General features: G+C 37.7%; 1 protein-coding gene across 1 annotated transcript in view; it reads right to left on the reverse strand.

Annotated features, from left to right (window-relative positions):
• KCNMB2 (potassium channel subfamily M regulatory beta subunit 2) overlaps positions 1 to 20395 on the reverse strand; it is a 244572-nt gene that overhangs the window by 28366 nt on the left and 195811 nt on the right. The window contains exon 2 of the mRNA XM_012639409.1: positions 8658 to 8780. Within this exon, the coding sequence (XP_012494863.1) occupies positions 8658 to 8713 (56 nt within the window). The 5' untranslated portion in view covers positions 8714 to 8780. The remainder of the gene's footprint in view (positions 1 to 8657; positions 8781 to 20395) is intronic.

Below are 20395 nucleotides of genomic sequence, written 5' to 3' on the forward strand. Positions count from 1 at the left end.
AAATTCTTGAGGCAAACTTCACACTATGACCGCTTTGATGGATTTGTCAACTTTATCAATTAACCAAAATTTGTTTCTCTTGGTCATTTATAAAGGTTATAGTACTTTATTTTGTATAGGAATTTTTAACAGCTTTTTGAAGATTCTGTGAAGTTTGAGCAGTTTTTTTTTCTTTTTGTCCTTATGACATCATTTCACCAAATGCTTAATTTATCTCTGCTCTGGTCCTGTTATCACAACAGGAGGGATTTAGGCAAGAACATGGGAACTTCTGCTGGGTGACAGTTAAAGAGGAGGATCAGCAAAACACATAATCTGTCCTACTGATCTGGAGAGGGGAAACCCCAGGGGGAGAGGAGAAGAAGCTAAGGGACAGAGAGAACAGGAAGGCATGGCCAGAATGGGGGCAGGGAGGAGCAGGGAACAGAGAGGAGGAGAGACTGGAGGTGGGGAATGCATGGGGCAGAGAGAGGAAAGGACAGAAGGGCAGAGAGACAGAGAGACAATGTCTACAGAGACTGAGAGACAGAGGGGGAGAGTTGAGGGCCCAAATCTGGGCCCCCTGTAACCTTTTTGGTTCCTGCTAACCCATTTAATGTGGATTATTATAGAACTATGTAGGGTTACAATGATTATACAAAGTTTTTGGTATATAGCAAAATTGGATAAATTCATCAAAATGCTTGATTGGTAAACAGATTTTTTGGCTTTAGGCAAATTGGCCATTACTTTATCAGGCATTCCTTGAAATGAACATTCAGTGGGTCAGTGGTAGATAAATTGACCCAGGGCTCTGATTCATAAGCATGAAAGTCGTTTAGAAGCCTGCCAGTTAGGGCCCATAACTTGATTTGAGTGACAGTGATTAAGGGTCCTATGACAGACTGAATTGAGTCTTGGATGAGCAAACAATTGAGAAGGGAAGAGTATCTAGTCGTGAGAGGATGGGGGTAGTAGACAGTGATTGGATTCCAGGATCTGGTGGGTGGGGGATGGTAGGCAGTGAGCTGGCTAGATAGGCAGGGGTCAGAGATCAAGGATCTTGTGTATCTCCTGAAGTTTGAGGAGACATTACAAGAATTTAAGCAAGTGCAATGATTAGATACGTACTTTAGAAAGATCACTCATGTTGGTGTGGTTGGTTGTTTAAAAAGGTTTATATCTGGAGACAAAGAGACTTATTCTTAAACTCTCCCAACGTTTCAAGTATTAGATAAAGAGGGGGTTAAAAAAAAGAAGTGGGAGAGGAGACAAAGATTTAGATCTGGGCATCATTTGTGTTCAGAACTAACAATTAACACTATGAGTTTTAATGAGACTCTCTAGGTAGTCGGAAAAATGAAAGACAGCTTGGGTATTAGAACATGGAAAGAGCAGAAGACAAGTCTGCATAGAGTCCTGACACTGTTAGAGAGGTGATGGGGCACCTGGTGGGTGTAGGAAGGAGAAGTAGGGAAGGTATGAATTAGAATTTTTTATTTTTTTGAGACAGAGTCTCACTCTGTTGCCCAGGCTAGAGTACCACGATGTCAGCCTAGCTCACAGCAACCTCAAACTTCTGGGCTCAGGTGATCCTCCTGCCTCAACCTCCTGAGTAGCTGGGACTACAGGCACCAGCCACCACACCTAGCTGATTTTTTCCATTTTTAGTAAAGATGGGGTCTAACTCTTGCTCAGGCTGATCTCGAACTCCTGATCTCAAGTGATCCTCCCATTCTGGCCTCCAAGAGTGCTAGGATTACAGGCGTGAGCCACCGCACCTGGCCCTGAATTAGAAGTTAACAATTAAATACATCTGAAATTACCTGGCTGAGAGCTTTTCAAGAACTTATATATACTGAATAAATACTTATGTCTGTGCCTCTCTGTCCCAGGGAGTACTGAGCTGCTCAGGAGTTAGAGTCAGACCACATTCATTTCTGTAGCCTCAGGCTCTTGCATTTATTAGGCTTACAAAACGTGTTCCTTTTATGTGGACTAGAAATGGCAACAATAAGCATAGGTTATGAGGTTGTCAGCATAAAGAGGCTGAATGGTCAATTAAAACCAAATAAATCAAGGAACCATGGCTAGAACAGGCTCCTGCCTTCCCTCTTCACATCAGTGTCTGTTGGACTCTACCACCACAAATTTAGTAGTCCTTCCAGAAAAAAATCAAACCTTCTAGGCACTGAGAGCTCTAGTTTCCAGACTACCGGGAAAAGTGCCCTTCTGTTAAGTCCCATGAGGGTGAACCTGTGAGACAATGGATTGCTGGGTGCCTTCTGAGCTGAAATGAGCAGAGCTGCTATATATTTCTGCCCTAGGAGAACCCAAGCTGTTATCTCATATGGCAGAGCAGGCATGGCATTGATAAATACAGCCATTTTTCTGCCTTCTGTCCACCAATGCCTTCCACATTTTTGAGATGTGCTTCTTTGTATGCATACCTTCATCTTCTATTAGTTCCAGATTTCATGAATTTTCTTTGGGCTAGTAAGTATATATTTTATGGTCCAATTTGATTAGTTTAATTATTATTCTTTTTCAATCTTTTAATGTGTGCATTCCATTAAGAGCAACATGTTTTTTAGTTTGGAACAAATGACAGTCATACTTAATGTATGTATGTATGTCATTAACATGAGGGGTTTTGTCCATAAAGCTAATGTAATTATTGTCAATTTATTAATCCATGAGACTTCCTAGGAAATCTTGTAATTTTGTGACCCGAGAATAAGACACTATAGGTGAGAGAAAAATTATGGAAACAGAAGTAGGAATTATTTCTTTTTAGTCTTGCCATTATAAAGCTTATCAGATCATACACTCTCCCAATTATATCTCTAACATTTTAATTCTTATTTATTTTTTGTCTGATTCATTAGAATTTAAATTTTATAAAAGGCTTTAATGCAATATATAGAAGAAAACAGAAAATTATGTGAGTTGTCCAGATAAATTAAGGCTGTGGTCCCCGACCCCTGTTAGGAACCAGGCCACACAGCAGGAGGTGAACAGCCGGTGAGCAAGGAAGCTTCATCTGTATTTACAGCTGCTCTCCCTTGCTCACATCACTGCCTGAGCTCCACCTCCTGTCAGATTAGTGGAGGCATTAGATTCTCATAGGAGAGCGAACGCAATTGTAAACTGCATGTGCAAGGGATCTAGGTCGCATGCTCCTTATGAGAATATAATGCCCGATGATCTGAGGTGGAGCTGAGGCAGTGATGTGTTGGGGAGTGGCTGCCAGTACAGATTATCATTAGCAGAGAGGTTTGACTGCACAATAAATGTAATCACTTGAATCATCCTGAAACCATCCCCCTCTCCCTGGCCCGTGGAAAAATTGTCTTCCATGAAACTGGTCCCTGGTGCCAAAAAGGTTGGGGATTGCTGAGTTAGGGTATTCCTATAACCTAAAGAGCCTTTGAGAAGTGTTGCCTTGACCACATTATTTGGCACTAATATAATAATGGTAGAAATAAATAACAAAAAGTAATTAGAATGGCATCTATATATGGAAATAAAAACATAGTACGAAGAATGCATGGATTATAGAATAAAAGCTGGTATAATAAGGCAAGGAAAACAAATGAGTGGTATATTTACTGAAGAAACAAAAAGTTATTATTCACCAATGACATAATGATGAAGAAAATACAAAAGAATGGACAAACTATTAATAAGAAAATTCATCATAGTTGTTGGAAAAAACCTGATATGCAATAGTCAATTGCCTTTCCATATATCAGCAAAAATAGAAAATGTAATTTAAACATTAGAAAAAGAATACTTAGGATTAAATTTAATAAACTACGTGCAAGTTCTTTTTGGAGAAATTATAATATTAGGAGATATTAGGAGAGAAAAATCAATAAAGAGATTAACCTTATTTGGAGAAAGAACTGATGATGTAAGGATATAAATTTACCACAAATTAATTGATAGATTCATAAAATTCCAATAAAAATCCCAAGAACTTTTTTGGGAAGTGTAGTAGGTGTGACTTGACAAGGTAATTCCAAAATCTACATGGAAGTATAAGTGACTAAGAATAGTAAATGCACTTCTGATTATAAAAGAACAAGATGGGTGACTTCTCTCAAATGTCAAGACATATTAGAGGTATGATACTAAAGTTTGTAAACTCAAGTGTGGCGTTTGTCTAAGGTAGACAACACTGAGCAGTAGAACAGAATAGACATCCAGAAACTTTTCCATGCACAAATGGAAGAGCAATATATGACTTCTGTGGTTTTAGAACAATGGGGAAAGGATAAACTCTCCAATGAGTGGGGTTGGGACAATTCGTTATCCATATTAAAAAAATTGGACTCCTACTTCACACCCCACACAAAAGGCAATCCCAGATCATCAAAGACTTAATTGTAAAAGGTAGAGCTACAAAATGTTTAGGAACTGTACAGGAGAATATCCTTCTGAACCTGGAGTAGGAAGGGATTTAAAAATGTTCAAAATGTGTTAATTTGGTTGTATTAAAGTGAAAAACATATATTCATCAAAAGACATCATAAAGAAAGTGAAAAGACAAGCCAAAAACTTGGAGAAGCTATTTGTATATGTAAAGCAGATAAAGGATGAATAAACACTTTTTAAAAGAATTCTACAAATCAATAAAAAAAGACAATCCAGCAGAAAAGTGGGCCAAATATTTAAACAGTCACTTCACACTAATGGACTAAGGAAATAGGTTCGATCTCATTATTAATCTGAGAAATGAGAATTAAGCTCATAATACCCTCTGGATTGATGAAAATTAGAAATCCAAAAACTCTACATGAGGCTGAAGAGCAATGGGAATCACAAGCACAGCTGCTTTGGAAAGCCATGGAATTACCTGCTAAAGTTGAAGCTGCGTATACTTTTGAACCAGCCATTCCCACGTTAGGTATAAATCATAAGAAATGTTCATACATGTGCACAAGGAGACAAACATGCACAAAAAGTATAGAAGCAGTGTTGGTAATGATGAAAGAACTGGAAGTAATGCAAATGTCCATTAGCAGCAGACCAGATGAATAAATGGATGTACATTTGAGTAATGGCATACGACCTGGCAGAGAAAATGCACTATAGCTATGCACACCAGCACTGATAAATCATAGCAACAGAATGTTTGATAAAAAAACAGTAAGCTGCAGAACAATAAATATGGCATGATTCCACATAGATAAAGTCCCTAAACATGCCAAAGTACACAATATGTTCTTTAAGGATAAATGTGACAAACTCATGAACAAAAGCTAGGGAATGATAAACACAAAATTCATGATGGTGATTATCTCTGGGTGGGAATGGGTGGGATAGGGAGTAGGATGGTGTTAGGAAAGCATTCTCAAGGGCTTCGAAAATTCTGGTGGTTTTATTTTTTAAGCTAAGTGATGGGTACGTGGATGTTCATAATATCATCATTTTTTGCATGTTGGCATATGTAATAAATATTCCTTTGTATCACTTCAATATATAATAAAACAACTAAGAATATTGGATAAATAGTCTGTAATGTCTTTAGCTGAATAACCTCTCTCATATTTCTAAATTAGTTATTCTGATTTTTTATTTTGCCACCTGCAATTTAGGGGTTAAAGTAGGTTGACCTAACAAAGAAGTTTGTTCAGAGAGGAAAATCTATTTCTTCCTGTTGTGGGGCTTGTAGAATGGAGGATGAGGATAGAAATCAGTGTTTTGCATATAGCAGATGATCAGAAAGAGGGCTAGCTTTGAATTAAAATAATGAAAAAAAGTAAAATTGATTTCAACTTCCTCTGAGCAATAAAACATTTGGTTTCAGAGTTTGTAGTGAACTTTTCCTTCCACTTAGTTGCTGTGTGTATCCTTAATCTGGTTTCCTGGTGTTCTGCTGTTTGAGGAATCCCAGGGAGTCCAATATCCTGACAAGTTGGCTCTGGTCTCAGGAAGAGGTGTGTGGAGTGGAGCTGAGCATTCAGGGATGCCTGGGCTCTGGGATTGCTGCAGGAACCCAGCTGGAGAAGCTGGGCAGCCGAAGAGGCCACATTTGCAGAGAAGCAACTGAGGGTGGAATAATTACCAGCAATTTGGGGCAGTGGTGCCAGACAATCTACTTAATTTATTTCCAAATAATTAACTTGAGAACCTTAATTATCTAAATCCATTATCAGCCATCATCATCTTCATTATCACCATGATTACTGCCACCAAGAGCACCTTAAACAGAGCTGCAGATCCTGCTCAAAGTCAGCTTTAAAATCTGAGTCTTATCTTCCGAGAGTCTGTGAATTAGGCAGTAAAGATGAAGATGTGGTCAAGGAAGAGGCACGGACAAGTGAACCGACATTAGACTAAGGATACTGACTTAGTGGCAGAGTCTATTGTTTGTATTCGCTGGCTAACTGTTTTTCACTTGTTTCCTTTAACTTTATAGCTTAAAGCCACGCAGATTGGTTTCATAGGCTTTTGCACCGCTATCCCATAAGTAAAGCTTGCTGCAAATGATTTTTTCATAGTCAATATTTTAATTTCTATAAATCTCTTAGTTACTGAAATCATACTTTGAAAATAAAAATATTAAAGTAGTAATTTAAGTCTCATAGAATTTTTTTGATGTAGAATATTAAGCTAATTATTTGCTCCTCATAAACTCCACAAATATTGCCAATATGCCATAGTCACATGTTATCTTCTTTGATATACAATATTCATCTCTGTTTTAACACAATTTTCCCTGTGTGGGTTTGGCTGGTCACTGCCACTCCAAATATCTCATGTTTGACAAGAGACTGTATAGGCCCTGGGCTTCAGAGCAGAGGGCATGAGCTTGAGTTCAAACCCTGATTCCATCACTGGCTAATTGTTGGATCCTTGGAAGTTATTCAAAATCTCTGAGCCTCAGCTTCCTCATTTGTAAAATGGGCATAATAATCTGTAACTTATAAAGAGAACATTTTAAGAGAATATTTTAATTAAAATGTGCAGTATATGGTAATTGCTTCTTAAATGTTAATTCCTTTGTTCATAAAAAATAGCAATATGTATTAAATTATTTGAAGAGATTAAGTAGAAGGCAAAAGAAGTATATTATACTTTGCTTGCTCTAACAAAGCCTTCAGAATTTTAGGAAGACTGTCATTGACAGTCACAATGTTCTTGTAGGGCAGCAAAACTCCGGGATTTGGTCCTGACACTTGAGTTGCAGGGGCCAGAGCTCTGTCCTTCTACACCTTCACTGGCGGTGACCTGTTTTTTTTTTAAAGGAAGTGAGAAAATTACATATAAAATATGGAATTTTGAAATGACACATAAAATTTTATAGTGTTATAGTAAGGATCTTGCTGAAAGATGATTCAACTTGAAAGCAAATTAAAAAGCAGTGAAAACCTAGAGATAAATACTAGTTGCCTTCTGGGCTGTAATTTTACTTGAATATCAAGTAAATTACTTGAATTTACTTGAATTATTTTTTCCATAATTAAGGTAATATAACATATTAGAAAGCATTTGAAAGGTAGAGAAATGAAAACTATGCTTTTCCTTCCAGACTTTAGTCTATGTATCTTTTTGGTGGCCGCAATCATAGTTTGTATGCAATTTTTCAATTTGCTTTTTTCAGTTACTATTATGTCAAAACATTTTAAAGTGTTGAGTGATATATTACATCCAATGATTTATTTAACAGATTTTCTATTGTGAACATCCAAGTTGCATCTAAATTTTTGCAATAATATGTAATTATTGTGAAGAACAACTTTGCTTTTAGAATTTTTCAAAGGATTTTTATCTACAGGGTGATTCAGATTTTAAAAGGAAAACTAAAAGTACCAGCTCTCAAAACAATATTCAAGTAAACCTCCTTCAGGTTCTTCTCCTTGTGGCCAGCACCATTTATCAATCCTGATTTCTATCAGATTCTGCCTGATGTGCAACTTGCTTAAGTTGCAATATGCTGTTAAAGGCAGTTATATTTACAATTTAGCTTCGCCTAACCCAAATAACAGTACAAGGTCAATGAGAAAGAGAGAGACTATTTAAAAATGGCTAGAGAATTTTATGGATACACTTACTCCCTGAGAACTGGATTGAGCTGCGTAATTGTCATTTCATCTTTTATTAACACTGCTTTTGCTTTTTATCTTTCTTCTTATTCCCTCATTTCTCTCCTCCCCTCAGGCTATTCTTCCAAGGATTCTGAGGGCTCAATGGATTTGTTGATCCTCTTTTTGTCCTCTTATAGTTTCTGTTTTTCTTCCCTGACACACATCCAGTGCCCAGAAATGCAATTTTCATCACTTTGGTCAGTACCTGTTGAGCACCTACGGTGTGCCAGGCACAGTGTTAGGTGCTGAAAAGCCAACAAGTTCTGGAAATAAAACTGTTTGGGTGAAGAGCATGATGGGGGTGGAGGTTTGATCGGTTGTCTGAAGGCAGAGCTGGAGTTAGCTTAGAGAACAGCATATGTGAAAGGCATTTCTGACAGGGAACAAAACCACGTGGGGAGTAAGCATGTGAAGTGCAAGGAGGAGAGCCAAAGCTTTCGAAATCCTCCTCTGTTAGTGTGGAGTCCATTCCCCACATTGAAAAGCATAAAGCTCAATTGCCTAATGCTTTCCTGTTGCCATTCTCTCTGGAGAGTCATGCTAAATGCTTCTGAAAAGTGCCCAGAGTCCCAGTGCATTTACCTTTTCTCATCGTGTCTGTAAGATGAAGAGGTCCGGCCACTGGTCCATATAAACATCTTAGGGGATGTTGGTCCAGGGGCTCCTTTCTTTACAGTGGAAGTCCTGGAGGAATGGCGAAAAGACCTAGAAGAGGTACACACTGGAGTTAAATCCATTACTTCAAGTTTTGGGACCTCCATATTAACGGCAACCAATAGCTCTCACTGGATTGACACTAGGTTTTTGATGCTGTGGAGGCAGTGCTTCTCGATCCAGGATGCACATTAACAATGACTGGGAATCTTTTAAAAACCACTCAAGCCTGGTCCCTCCCTCAGAAATTTGCATTCAATTTTTTAAAGCTCCCTAGTTGTTTCTAATGCACTGCTGGGGTTGAGAGCCACTCCCTTAGGAAGACACAATTTTCTAATTGATATTTAAATCATTTTCCCTGAAATGTCTTTTTCAAAATACAGCTTTGGTATGGGTCATACTCTGCAGTATGCTATATTTTTCCAAAATTTGGTTCAGATATGAACACTAAACTTCTTTCCTTTTCAAACTGTTTTTTAAAAATGCTGACAGATGTGACGTGTTGGTGATGAAACATCACCTTTTAAATGTGTTCTACTTTTGATGGTGTTGTGGGTTCTGCCTGTGGCAGTCGAGCCTCTGCCTAAGAAAATTATAGCAGCAGTGGCAGCAGATACTCACTGGCTCCCAGAGACCAGGTTTATAGGATCCATAGTCAAGGTATTTTAGGAATGTTGTGTTCTTGTGGTTATCACTTGGCTTTGGGAGAAGTTCTTCCATTTCCAAACTCAGCATTAAAAACAGTTAGCTTTTATTATATTTTCTACGTAATAACAATTTGCTAGGGAGTTAGAAACGTGACATAGAAATCTTAATCACACGTAAAAGTTAAAATGATATTTACACATTAGAACAAAGGAAGGAAGAAAAGTGATTTCTTCATGGATGCATAGTCATTAGTGTCTTTCATTCCGGTTAAGCACAATATTAATGATAAGCATGAGACTGGAAATAATATTAGCCACTGTATACCATATTATCTACTATATGCCAAGCACTCTGCATATGTTATCTATGCATATAGCATGAAATGCATATGTATATATCTATGTTATTCTTACAGCATGAAAACCCCACAAGGTGGGTAGTGATATTATTTCCAGATTATAAATGATGCTTTCAGAAGAGTGAGATATTTGCTTACATCTAGAAAAGGTGAAGCTATGCTTCTAACTGCTTGCTTCTGATCCTTTTTCTTAATTAAAAATTTTTAAAATTTAATTTATTTTGTTATTTTTAGAGATGAGGTCTCACTATGTTGCCCAGGCTGGAGTGTAGTGACTGTTCACAAGCATGATTATAGTGCACTGTAGTCTCAAACTCCTGGCTTCAAGTGATCCTCCACCTCAGCCTCCACATAGCTGGGACCACAGGTGCCTGCCAATGTGCCTGGCTTGCCTCCAACTTTTGTTCTCTCTAGAGAAAGACACATTATGGTCTAGCCCAGTGCTTCTTCAACTGTAAAGTGCATACAGATTACCAAGGGTTTGTTATAATGCAGATTCTGATTCAGTGGGTCTGGGTTGGGGCCCGAGATCTTGCCTTTCTGATAAGCACTTAGGTGATGTCGATATTGCTGGTCTGCAGACAACGGTGAGTAGCAAGGGCTCAGAGCAGGTACTCAGAGTAAGTAGTTGGTTATAGGCCCAATTTTGTCACTAACTAACTGTGTGACCTTGAGAAAGCAACTTAACCTCTCTAGGGCTTAATCTGTACCATGGAGAATTCAAAATGGATAACCTCTAAGATCTCTCTCAGCGCCAATATTTTATGATCCAATAAATTGAAGAATGAATGTAAGCATACACTCAGACATTGTATATTGACTTTCTGGAAGTAGGTCTGGGAATAGATCTTCTATAACACTTGGGTCAGCATCAGAGATACAAGGAACAGAGGCCGTAGGAGGTAGTAGGGGTTTAGTAACCAGTATAGATGCAAGAAGTCACACATCCACACTTGGTCTCCTAGGATAAAGACAGGAATGAGAGGATCCACCTGAATGGATGCCCTAGATAGTTTAAGAAAGATTTAGGAACTGAATCTGCTGGCTCTTTAAATGACTTGGATCTGGGGTAATGTTATTTATGTTCCTTTTTGAACATCTTTAAAATATCGGATAGAATAGAATTAAATCAATTATTAAAATCAGTTATCCTTCAGGAGGCAAGAATGATTTTAATCTAAGTTGAATGAATTACTTTATAAGAATGAGGATTGGTTTAAACTTTTGGGAAGTTATTTTCACATGGACTCTGGTAGAATCCTCTGATGGCTTTAGCGATTTCTTCAAAGAGTTTATGGCATGGTGTAGACAAAGAAAAGTGGCAAAATTTGAGTCTAGGTAAACCAGTAAATTACTGAGTGCTGTCTTGTTCACTGGCTATTAGCCAATATTTAATAGATACACCATACAAATTCTAAATGCTCTGAAATTATTCAAAGTGAAGAGGCTGCAGTGATTTCAATAAATTTAGAATACTTGTCAGACTATGTGTCATTGTTCTAGCATTGCGTCTTTGCTCTGTTGTTTTCAGATGGTACTGAAAGAGGGAGACGAAAGGTATATTTATTCTAGGGAACTGTCTAAATGTTGCTGGAAAGGACTTAATGACTCCTTGAGTTATTCCAATAAGTGGATTTGGAGCTTCTCTACTCCAGTTTTCTTTCATAAAGATAAACTGTTATTTAAAACCTGCCAAGTTTGTTTCTAATTAAAATGAAAGGGAGTAGCTGCTTTAATGACAATAGTACAAAGCTTCTGTGGAGGTTGAAAAAAATTCCAAGCTTCAAACAAACACCTAGAATTCAAAATATTTTAATGGAAGCTGGTTTGGAGGTTCTCTTCTAGCTCAAAGACAGCTCCCTTGAACTCCTTAAGTAATTAACTCAGCTTTGCTCATTTTATAAGACAAGAAAATTCCATTTGAATTGTGATTAGGAAGAGATACAGAGACAAAACAAAGTACTTTATAAAATTTTGTAATTTGTAATTCTAGCACGAAACAGTGATCTGTGTTGTTGTAGCAGCTGCACAGCGCTGTGGGCAAAGGGGAGAAAACCTGGATCTAATTTCAGCACTGAATGACGTAGGAACTGGGGAGAACCTGGCAGAGCCATTGTACATGATGGCAGATGAGTACAGTCTGAAAACCAAAAGCCCTAAAAGATGTAACTTCAGCCTTGAATGAAAGCTGGGAGTCAGTAAGAATGTGACAACTTCTTGTCTCAGGAATTTATTAACGGCCCCTTTCCATGGCTTAAGCACACACCTTGATAATTTCTGCCTCCCTTACTAGTTCCAGCCATTCCTTTTGCTTCCCTCCTTCCCTAGTGAATGAGTTATCCTGTTTCAAAGCTACATCGGCTGTCCCCGCTTTTGTGAAGCCTTCTCTGAACCACCTGAGCAGCTTCCTCATCTCTGCTTTCAGTTCTTGGTACTTAGCTGTGTTAAGCCAAAGCACAATTTATGCTGCTTGTATGCAAATCTGCCTCCCTGCTAGGTCATAAGCATCTCTAGGGCAGAACTGTGTCTTAGGCACCCTAATGGCACAGTGCAGAACACAGAGTAACGCACTGGCTGTGTTTGCTGTCTTGACCATCTAAGTATGCTCTGGGAAACGTGGCCACTGGTATGACTTGGCCTTACGTGTTGTGGCTCATGTCATGGCTGGTTGCCGCTGAGTCTTCCTTAGCATCTTACTGCTTTGCTTCTTCCCACTCCCCATTCCTTCTCTGTCCTTCTCCTGACTGTCCTACTCCCTCTGTGCCTTTCATTGACTTGGGCGGAAAGTTTCTATTGCTGAATTATCATGCAGTAAGGTTTTCCTTAGGGCGGCATGGCCCAATGTGAAGAAGCTGAGCAAAAGCACCAGCTGGGGCTCCTCGTTGCCACCTGGCATCACCACCGACCAACTGTGTGACTTTGGACAAGTCAATTTAACATCTCTGAGTTTTAGTTTCTTCAACTGTAAAAATGGGAATAATAACACTTGCCTTTCTGGGCTGCTTAGAAGATTAAATGAGACAATAGATGCAAAAGTACCTAAAGTAGATCGTGGCACATAATAGGCACACATTAAACAGTAGTTTATCTCCCCACCTCCATTATTAAATCTAAAAGAAAATGGATTGGATTTTCTCTTTTTGTAAAAAAAAACTCCCAAACCCTGTTTAGTTGATTTGTACTTTTACGTTGAGACCATTGACATTTTTTAATGGGTTGGTGGTTCTCAATAGATGAAAAGCAGTTTTCTGAGATACTGAGATGATAAAATCTGAAGTACCTCATAATTAGCATTACATTCTGATACCCATTCTGAGCAAGAAAAACATAAAGACAGTGCCTCTGAATGCTGGCTATACATTCGAATCATCTGGGGGAACTTTTAAAAATTACTTGTGCCTGAGTCTCACCCCAGACCAATGAGAACCCCTGGGGCCAAGTCACAGTGTCAATATATTTTTAAAAGCTGTTCAGGTAATTCTGATGTGCAGCTAAGGTGAGGAACACTGCCACAACCTCTCGGGTTCTGATTTCATTTAAGTTGAATTCTTCATGGATAGTCTCCCTGTCTCTAGAAGCTTCAGCTGGAGAGTAGTAGTTTTGCAAGTGCCACTCTGTGCAGTGGCTTCTCTCTTCCTCAGCGCTGAGGCCTCAAGGTGACAGTTGCAAGGATGAGTGAGACACAGAGCAGGGAAAGAGCAAAGTGGATGCAGCTTCCTCGTGTCAGTGGCCTCAGGCTACGCATATGGGATACTCTTAATGCACTCTGCTTTATTAAATGAGCAAGCAGGAGCCAACAGAACTATTTAACACATAATTACATGCCTAATCTTGCATAAAATTGTGACACTAATGACATCATCCTGGCAACTCAAAAGGTCACTCGAAGCACAGAAATTTAGGGTTGCTTCTCATGTGTGAGACTTTATCTTTGCAGACGGCAAATTATATGTTCTTCACAGGAATTGAATTGTTTTGGCTTCAGGGCATTTGGGGGAGAAGTCTAATGTATGGTGGTAATTTTAGACCTAGAGATTTAATTTAGAAAACATTGGGACTTCCTATTAAGAGAAGTTTTAAATGTCATTAGTATGTTTTCCTCCAAAATCAGCTACATACTTTATCTTGTTTTAGTTCATTCATTCATACATTCATTTGCCAAACATTTATTAAGTGCCTCCTATATGTCAGGCACTGTACCGGGTGCTGCAGGCACCAAGACATGCAGACCTGCTTCTGAGGACTGTACAGTCCATGGAGACGTCAGAATAACAAGTCAACCTTTGCGCTCTACTGGACCCACTCTTTCTAAGGTTGCTGTGACTCCGCAGTGAATATGTCTGATAGTTATTACCTCCACATCTTATTTATGCTCTCAGCTTATTGAATTTGATACCATTGATCATTTCTTTCTTCTAAAAAGGAAGATGTTGTAAATGCTTTGCAACCTTGACTTAGAGGACAATGCTCTCTTCATTATCCTTGCTCTCTAGCTGTTCCTTCCATTTCTTTTGTGGGTTCTTATTTTTTCACCCCCCCTTAAATGTTGGTATCATTTGGAGGACTACCAAATACTCCTTAAGAGTCTCGATAATGCTTCGTAACAGGAATGAAAAAGACCTTTCTTTCCCAATTTGGAACATTAAGTGAATAGCCCTGTTTCCTGCCAGTTGTAGAGGTAAAGAAGTGCATTGTGGAACACTATTGCCCCTTTGAGAAGAATCAAATAAGAAAAATAGATTCTCTGAATTCTTGTTGCAGGCTGCTTTTCAATAGCTCAGACAACCACATATGGAATCCTCTGGCTGGAGATGGTGTGGTGGTAGCTTGTGACCTCTGTCCTGTGTAACATAGAACACTGTTGTTCATGTAATCATATGCGTTTGACTTCTGTTTCAGGAGGACAGTAGCTCAAGTTAAATAAGGTACATGTCCTTTAGCCTGCTGGTGACTTGACTCATTGAGCTCAACACTGGGCTGTTATTTAGAGGCTCTGGATTTTTAATCTTAACTGTCACTGAGTAATTGCATAATTGCAGACAAAACACTTCCTTTTCCCCCAGTTTCACCATCTGTGAAAATATGACTGTGGAACCCTATTCTTTTAGTCAATTCACAATTAATTCTTCACTCAACAAATATTTATTGAAGATATAAGTAGGTGTCAGGCATAAAGTTGGGTGCTGGGTACATATTGATGAGCACAGAGGACAATGCCCCTCCTCTTATGGAGCCTATGGTCTAGAGGAGGAGACAGACTGGCCAGACAAGTGTGGATGGGTGTCTGTAATATAAGAATGTTATGCATATTCATCAATAATGAAATAAGTTTTGTATTACATCACATCTATGGTCAGCAAGATCAGAAATGACCATCTCAGGGTTTAGTTGAAAGAGCTTTTAAGTTAATTTCAGGTTGAAATCCCAGCTCCATGATATAGTAATTGTGTACTCTAAATACATTGTTAAATTCCCCTGATCCTCATTTCCCTCATCAAGAAAACTGGAACAATAGCTGATATCACACAAAATTGCCATGTGAATTATTTGAAATAACATACGATAATAAGTAGAAACTCAGTTAATGTCAGTTTTTTTCCATTTGGAGGAAATAGTTGAATTTTTTTCCTCCAAATTGGCTATGCTCATACATTAAGCTCTTCTGTTTGATTTAGTTTTTCAAAAACCCCAAAAAGTCCTATGCAGAAATGGAAAACACATTTTTACATGGTCATAATTATTACACTATTTGATAATTAGTTTCTTAACGAGTTTTTCAAGTGGATAATCACAACTGGTGCTCAGTTTGATTCCTTCCATGCTACATATTTAAAACGAGTTTAATTGTTAAACATTCCCTCTATTGAGCATCACACGTACATAGCTGGTGTGAGAAAACCTGCTCAAAACTCCCTGGTGTCTCCTAGATTGATAGAGATGACAGATTTATGCTGAAACCATGCATCCCTTCTCGGTGAATGTTGTTCAACTCTTGCTTCTATCTCAGTTGAGAATCAAGGGAGTCAAACTATAGTAAGAGCCCTTTATGGAGAAGATCTAGAAATGACAATATAGGCATAAAGATGTGAGGTACTTCTGTAGACCTATATAAATAAAATATTTGTATGCATTATTTCATTTAATTCTGACATAACCCTTATGAGAGTTCTCTCTATTTACCAAAAGAGGAATCTAATATTCAGAAAAGTAGGTAAATTTTCTCAGGTCACATAGCTATGAAGTGGTGAAGACAGAATTTCAGTCCAAGCCTGTCCAACTTCAAAACCAACACTCTCTCCACCTGTACATTTTTGCTAGGCAAGCCAAATATCAAAATCCACATCAAAGAAATAATGATTGCTGAATGATGGCGGCAACATTCAGCTTATTTCTTCCTTGAGTATTGCATTCTTCATCACATCGAAGAGAGAGGGGGGAATGAGGGATGGGCAAAGAGTATGGCAGGAGTGAGGAAAAGGCAGGAAAGTAAAGCACTGAGGTACAACCGTGGACAGGGTGACCCAAACCCAGGCTTTGCCCCTTACTCTCTGTGTGGCCTCAGGAAAATTTACAATACTTTTCTACCTCTATCTTCTATTATGTAAAATGAGGATGATAATAATAACAATAGTATATAACTCACAGAATTCTTGTGAACATTGAATTAATTTATGTGATGTATTTTGCAATATTACAATGTAATAACATTATACTATGTATGTACATATGTAATAGTACATAACATGTAACATGAATAAATGTGAATTAATATATATTTATATTAACATATGAATGTATATGACATATATATGAATTAATGTGTGAAAAATGTCTGCAACATGGGAAGCATTAAGTATACATTATTATAATTTAAGGGTGGGTTAAATATATATTATATTTGGGAGATAAAATCTATGTAAAGGTTCATATAGTTAAATATATTCCATAGACATTCATAAATGTGATCTCTAATTTTTCATGGAGAGAGGAGTCAAGAAAAGAGTAAGCCATGGAAGTACATTAGCTCTGCTATTAACACATCTATAATTGTGGCCCTTTTGCGTCCTGGTCTCCTATTCCTCATAGTAACATGAAGGAATTGAAAGAGATGAGTCTGAGGTTCCTTTCATTCACAAAGTTTTATTTTGCTCTGCTTTGGAAAATTGCAATCAACGTCTGTTCCTGCAAGTTATTTGACTTTTAACCTGTCTTTAGTTGAACATAACTTCTATTTTACATTTTGTTGATTTCTTAAATGATATATTCAGTAATGCTAATGGGAAATCTAGTAAAGTAGAGAGGGGAGATTGACTACCAGATGGGAAGGCAAAATGAAAGCCCTCCATTGATCCTTTTAAATGATTTCTATAGACTCTGTGTTTCTATAGAGTTGGGCATCTTGGGCACTAGCCTTGTTTTTTTGTCAGCATTCCAGCCAGGCTCTTCTAGCTTACTTCTTCCACTCCCTATTCCGCCTCCCCACAGAGCTCCATCTCTAATTCAATGGTTAGACCACCGCTGTATCCCAAAGGGGAACTAATGATCTGATCGTGGAAATTTTAGGTGTTATGGTGGATTGGTAAGAGAAACATTTTAGGGCAAGAAAATAGGGTTCACAGGTCCTGTTCTATCTAATCATAGCAATCATTGGGTAAACTATAATTAAATTTGTCCACAGCCTCTTCCAGTAGTCTCTCTGAACTGACTACCGATAATATGTGTAAAATTCTATTTCTGGAGGAAACCAGTATTCTGAACTCAGTGTTCTCAGCCTCACACTGGGTCATCCAGCCCTTTCTTTTTGCCAACAGGACAAAGATTCCTTTGATCTATCCATGTCTTTTATTGCCAAGTGCAATAGCAATGAGAAACCACGGGCTCTGGAGGTGGACACGACTGAGTTCGAACTCCATGTCTGCCCTTTGTTCTCAGTATTACATTGGATACAAGCTAATTAACTTCTCTGAGTCTCAATACTCTTATCTATAAAATGAGAATGTTAATGCAACCTTTGAAATTTGTTGTGAGGATTAATTAAAATAATAGGCCTGACATTGGCAGTTATTTATTTATACATAGCTATTTATTTATATGAATATGCTTATTTAAATATGTTATACATAAACAAGTTTATTTGTTTATATATCCTAATAGACCTAATGTGCCAAATTAAGACCATTATCCTGACTGAAGGGATTTGAGACAGAAATCAGAGAAATCAGTGCATTTTAAAGCTGGAAGATATGTCAGAGATATTCTGGGCCAGATGCCCAGATTAGATATTTTTTTATTTTCCTGGATACTTTTTTTTAAGGCTACAGGTAAAAGGAACTTAGAAGCAAATGGTCTAATTGTAAAAACAGCCTTTTACAATGCAAAAGGTACTAAACAGGCAAAGGAAAATGTATTTTAAATTTTAAATCCTACTTTGACTCACTGGAAGGCTGTTTACTTAAAGATATCAGGAAAAAACAGTTAATAGGAATAATGATTCTTTTTTGATGGCTATAGGTCAAAGGAAAACCTAGTCAAACTGCTTGGATTCTATGGTGAAGACTCTTAAGAAATACCAAATGAGATATTAATTTAGTCCTTTTAAAAAAACCTATATTTTCACAATTGTCTAGAAAATGTTTGATGTGATGATGACTCAGCTGCTGAGGAAACCCTATAAATAATCTGAATACTTTGGAATCGTTTTCTTAAAGAGCTTACATCTCTTACGTTTTGTAGTATATGTTCTCAGGCTCTAAATTAGGGACTTAGAACCCGAGGGTCAAGTAGAAACTGTCTAAGAAGATGAGTGACTGACAGAATTTGGGAACCTGAATTTTTCAATCCACACATATACCCCTAAAAGAGCACTCAATTTAGAAAGAGGCAGCATGGAGGAAGAAGGCAGATGAAATTGCTTTTACCAATTACTTCCATTCTTTCCTTGCTATGTGGTATGGGGTGAGTTAACTAACCTCTCCAAATCTCAATTTCCTTATCTGTGAAAATAAAGGTTGTAATATGTACCTCCAACAATTGTTTTGCTATTAAGCAAGAAGACATGTTAAATGTCTGGAACATGATAGGTATGAATAAAAGTAAATTCTTTCTTTCCCCCAAAGGAATTGATTTGGTTACTTTGTCCAACATCTGCTATCAAGACCCAGAACTGCCTCTTTTCCTATGGGGAAAGAAGCCAAAACATGTAGCTGTTTTCTTGAGAAAATGGACATCAATCCATTAAGAAGCAGTTGTGAAAGTGGCTTCATGTTAGAAGGCATTAGGTGCAGAGGCCCCATGAAAGGAGTGATTTACCTCGAACCTAGATGTGTCTGTTACCCTCCCTATTTCTCATGCCTCATCCAGTCACCAAACTCTTGTGTGTAATGTCTTCTTAATATTAATATTCCTAGAGAAGTACTGTTCAATAGAAGTACAATGTAAGCCACATATGTAATTGAAAATGTTCTAGTAGTCACATTAAAAAATAAAAAGAAATAGGAGAGATTAATTCAAATAATATTTTATTTAACCTAATATGCCCCAAATATCATCATTTAAACATGTAATAAAAATTAAAAATATTGATATAATTTATATGTTTTTTACTAATGCTTTGAAATTCAGTGCATATTTTACACTTATAGCACATTGCAATGCAGACTAACCACAGTTGGAGTGCTTAATAGCCACAGGTGGCTAGTGGCTACTATTTTGAACTATTTTATTAATAGAATCTGCTCTCTGTCACCATATCATTTTTAGCAACAATAATAAAATATCAAAGATAATTACTATTTTCATTTATTTAGTACTTGCCGTATAATAGGCCCCATGTTTTATGTGTATTACATTGATAACCCTATCAGGTATGTCTTATTACTATCCCATTTTATAGATGAGGATGCTGAGGCTTAGAGAGGTTAAGTAATTTTCACAAGGTCATGCAATTTTTAAGAGGTAAATCTGGGATTCAAACCCAAGTCAGTTCAACTCTAATGCCAATCATGCTGCTTCTCCTGAATTACTTGAATAGCTTCCTAACTAGTTGGCTTGCATTACAGCAGGACATTTTCATATGGCTGTGTCAAAACAGCCACTTCAAATTGCAATACCATTATTTTATTATTTCTACCAAAATAATAGAAGTCATTTATGTCATAGACATCCTTGACCTTCAGCTGTCTTTGAGCCTCAACCTCTCTGTTATCCTATTCGTGAGGCTCTTCCAATCCCTCATTGCATCCTTGACTCTCAGTCTGGAGATCTAAGATTGAGGTGAAGTGCAGGGACATAACAGGCATTCAGGGCTGGGTTAAGATTGTTGGAAAAAATGTCAGCATTGTCCCTAAAAGGAATAAAGATTCCTTAGGGAAAAGTCTGGGTTTAGATCTGGGGCAGGAAATATGGAAGATGAATCATACCAGACATCTATCAAAGACTATCAGGACTGTTTCAGAAGGACTCAGGGGCCAACTTCAAGAGAGGACAAAGATAGGACAATCTGAGTATCAATCAGGACAACAACTAAAATTGGTGGAAATACAGCAGATGTATTTAGCCCATGATTTCATAGAACTAATTGGTTACCATTAGAAGATGCTAGGGAATAATTTTATTACATTGAAAACTGGTGAGTATAGGGAAAGTATCCATCATTTACCCT

This window comes from Propithecus coquereli, unplaced genomic scaffold, assembly GCF_000956105.1.
Source record: "Propithecus coquereli isolate 6110/MARCELLA unplaced genomic scaffold, Pcoq_1.0 Scaffold14, whole genome shotgun sequence".
Lineage (NCBI taxonomy): Eukaryota > Metazoa > Chordata > Mammalia > Primates > Indriidae > Propithecus > Propithecus coquereli.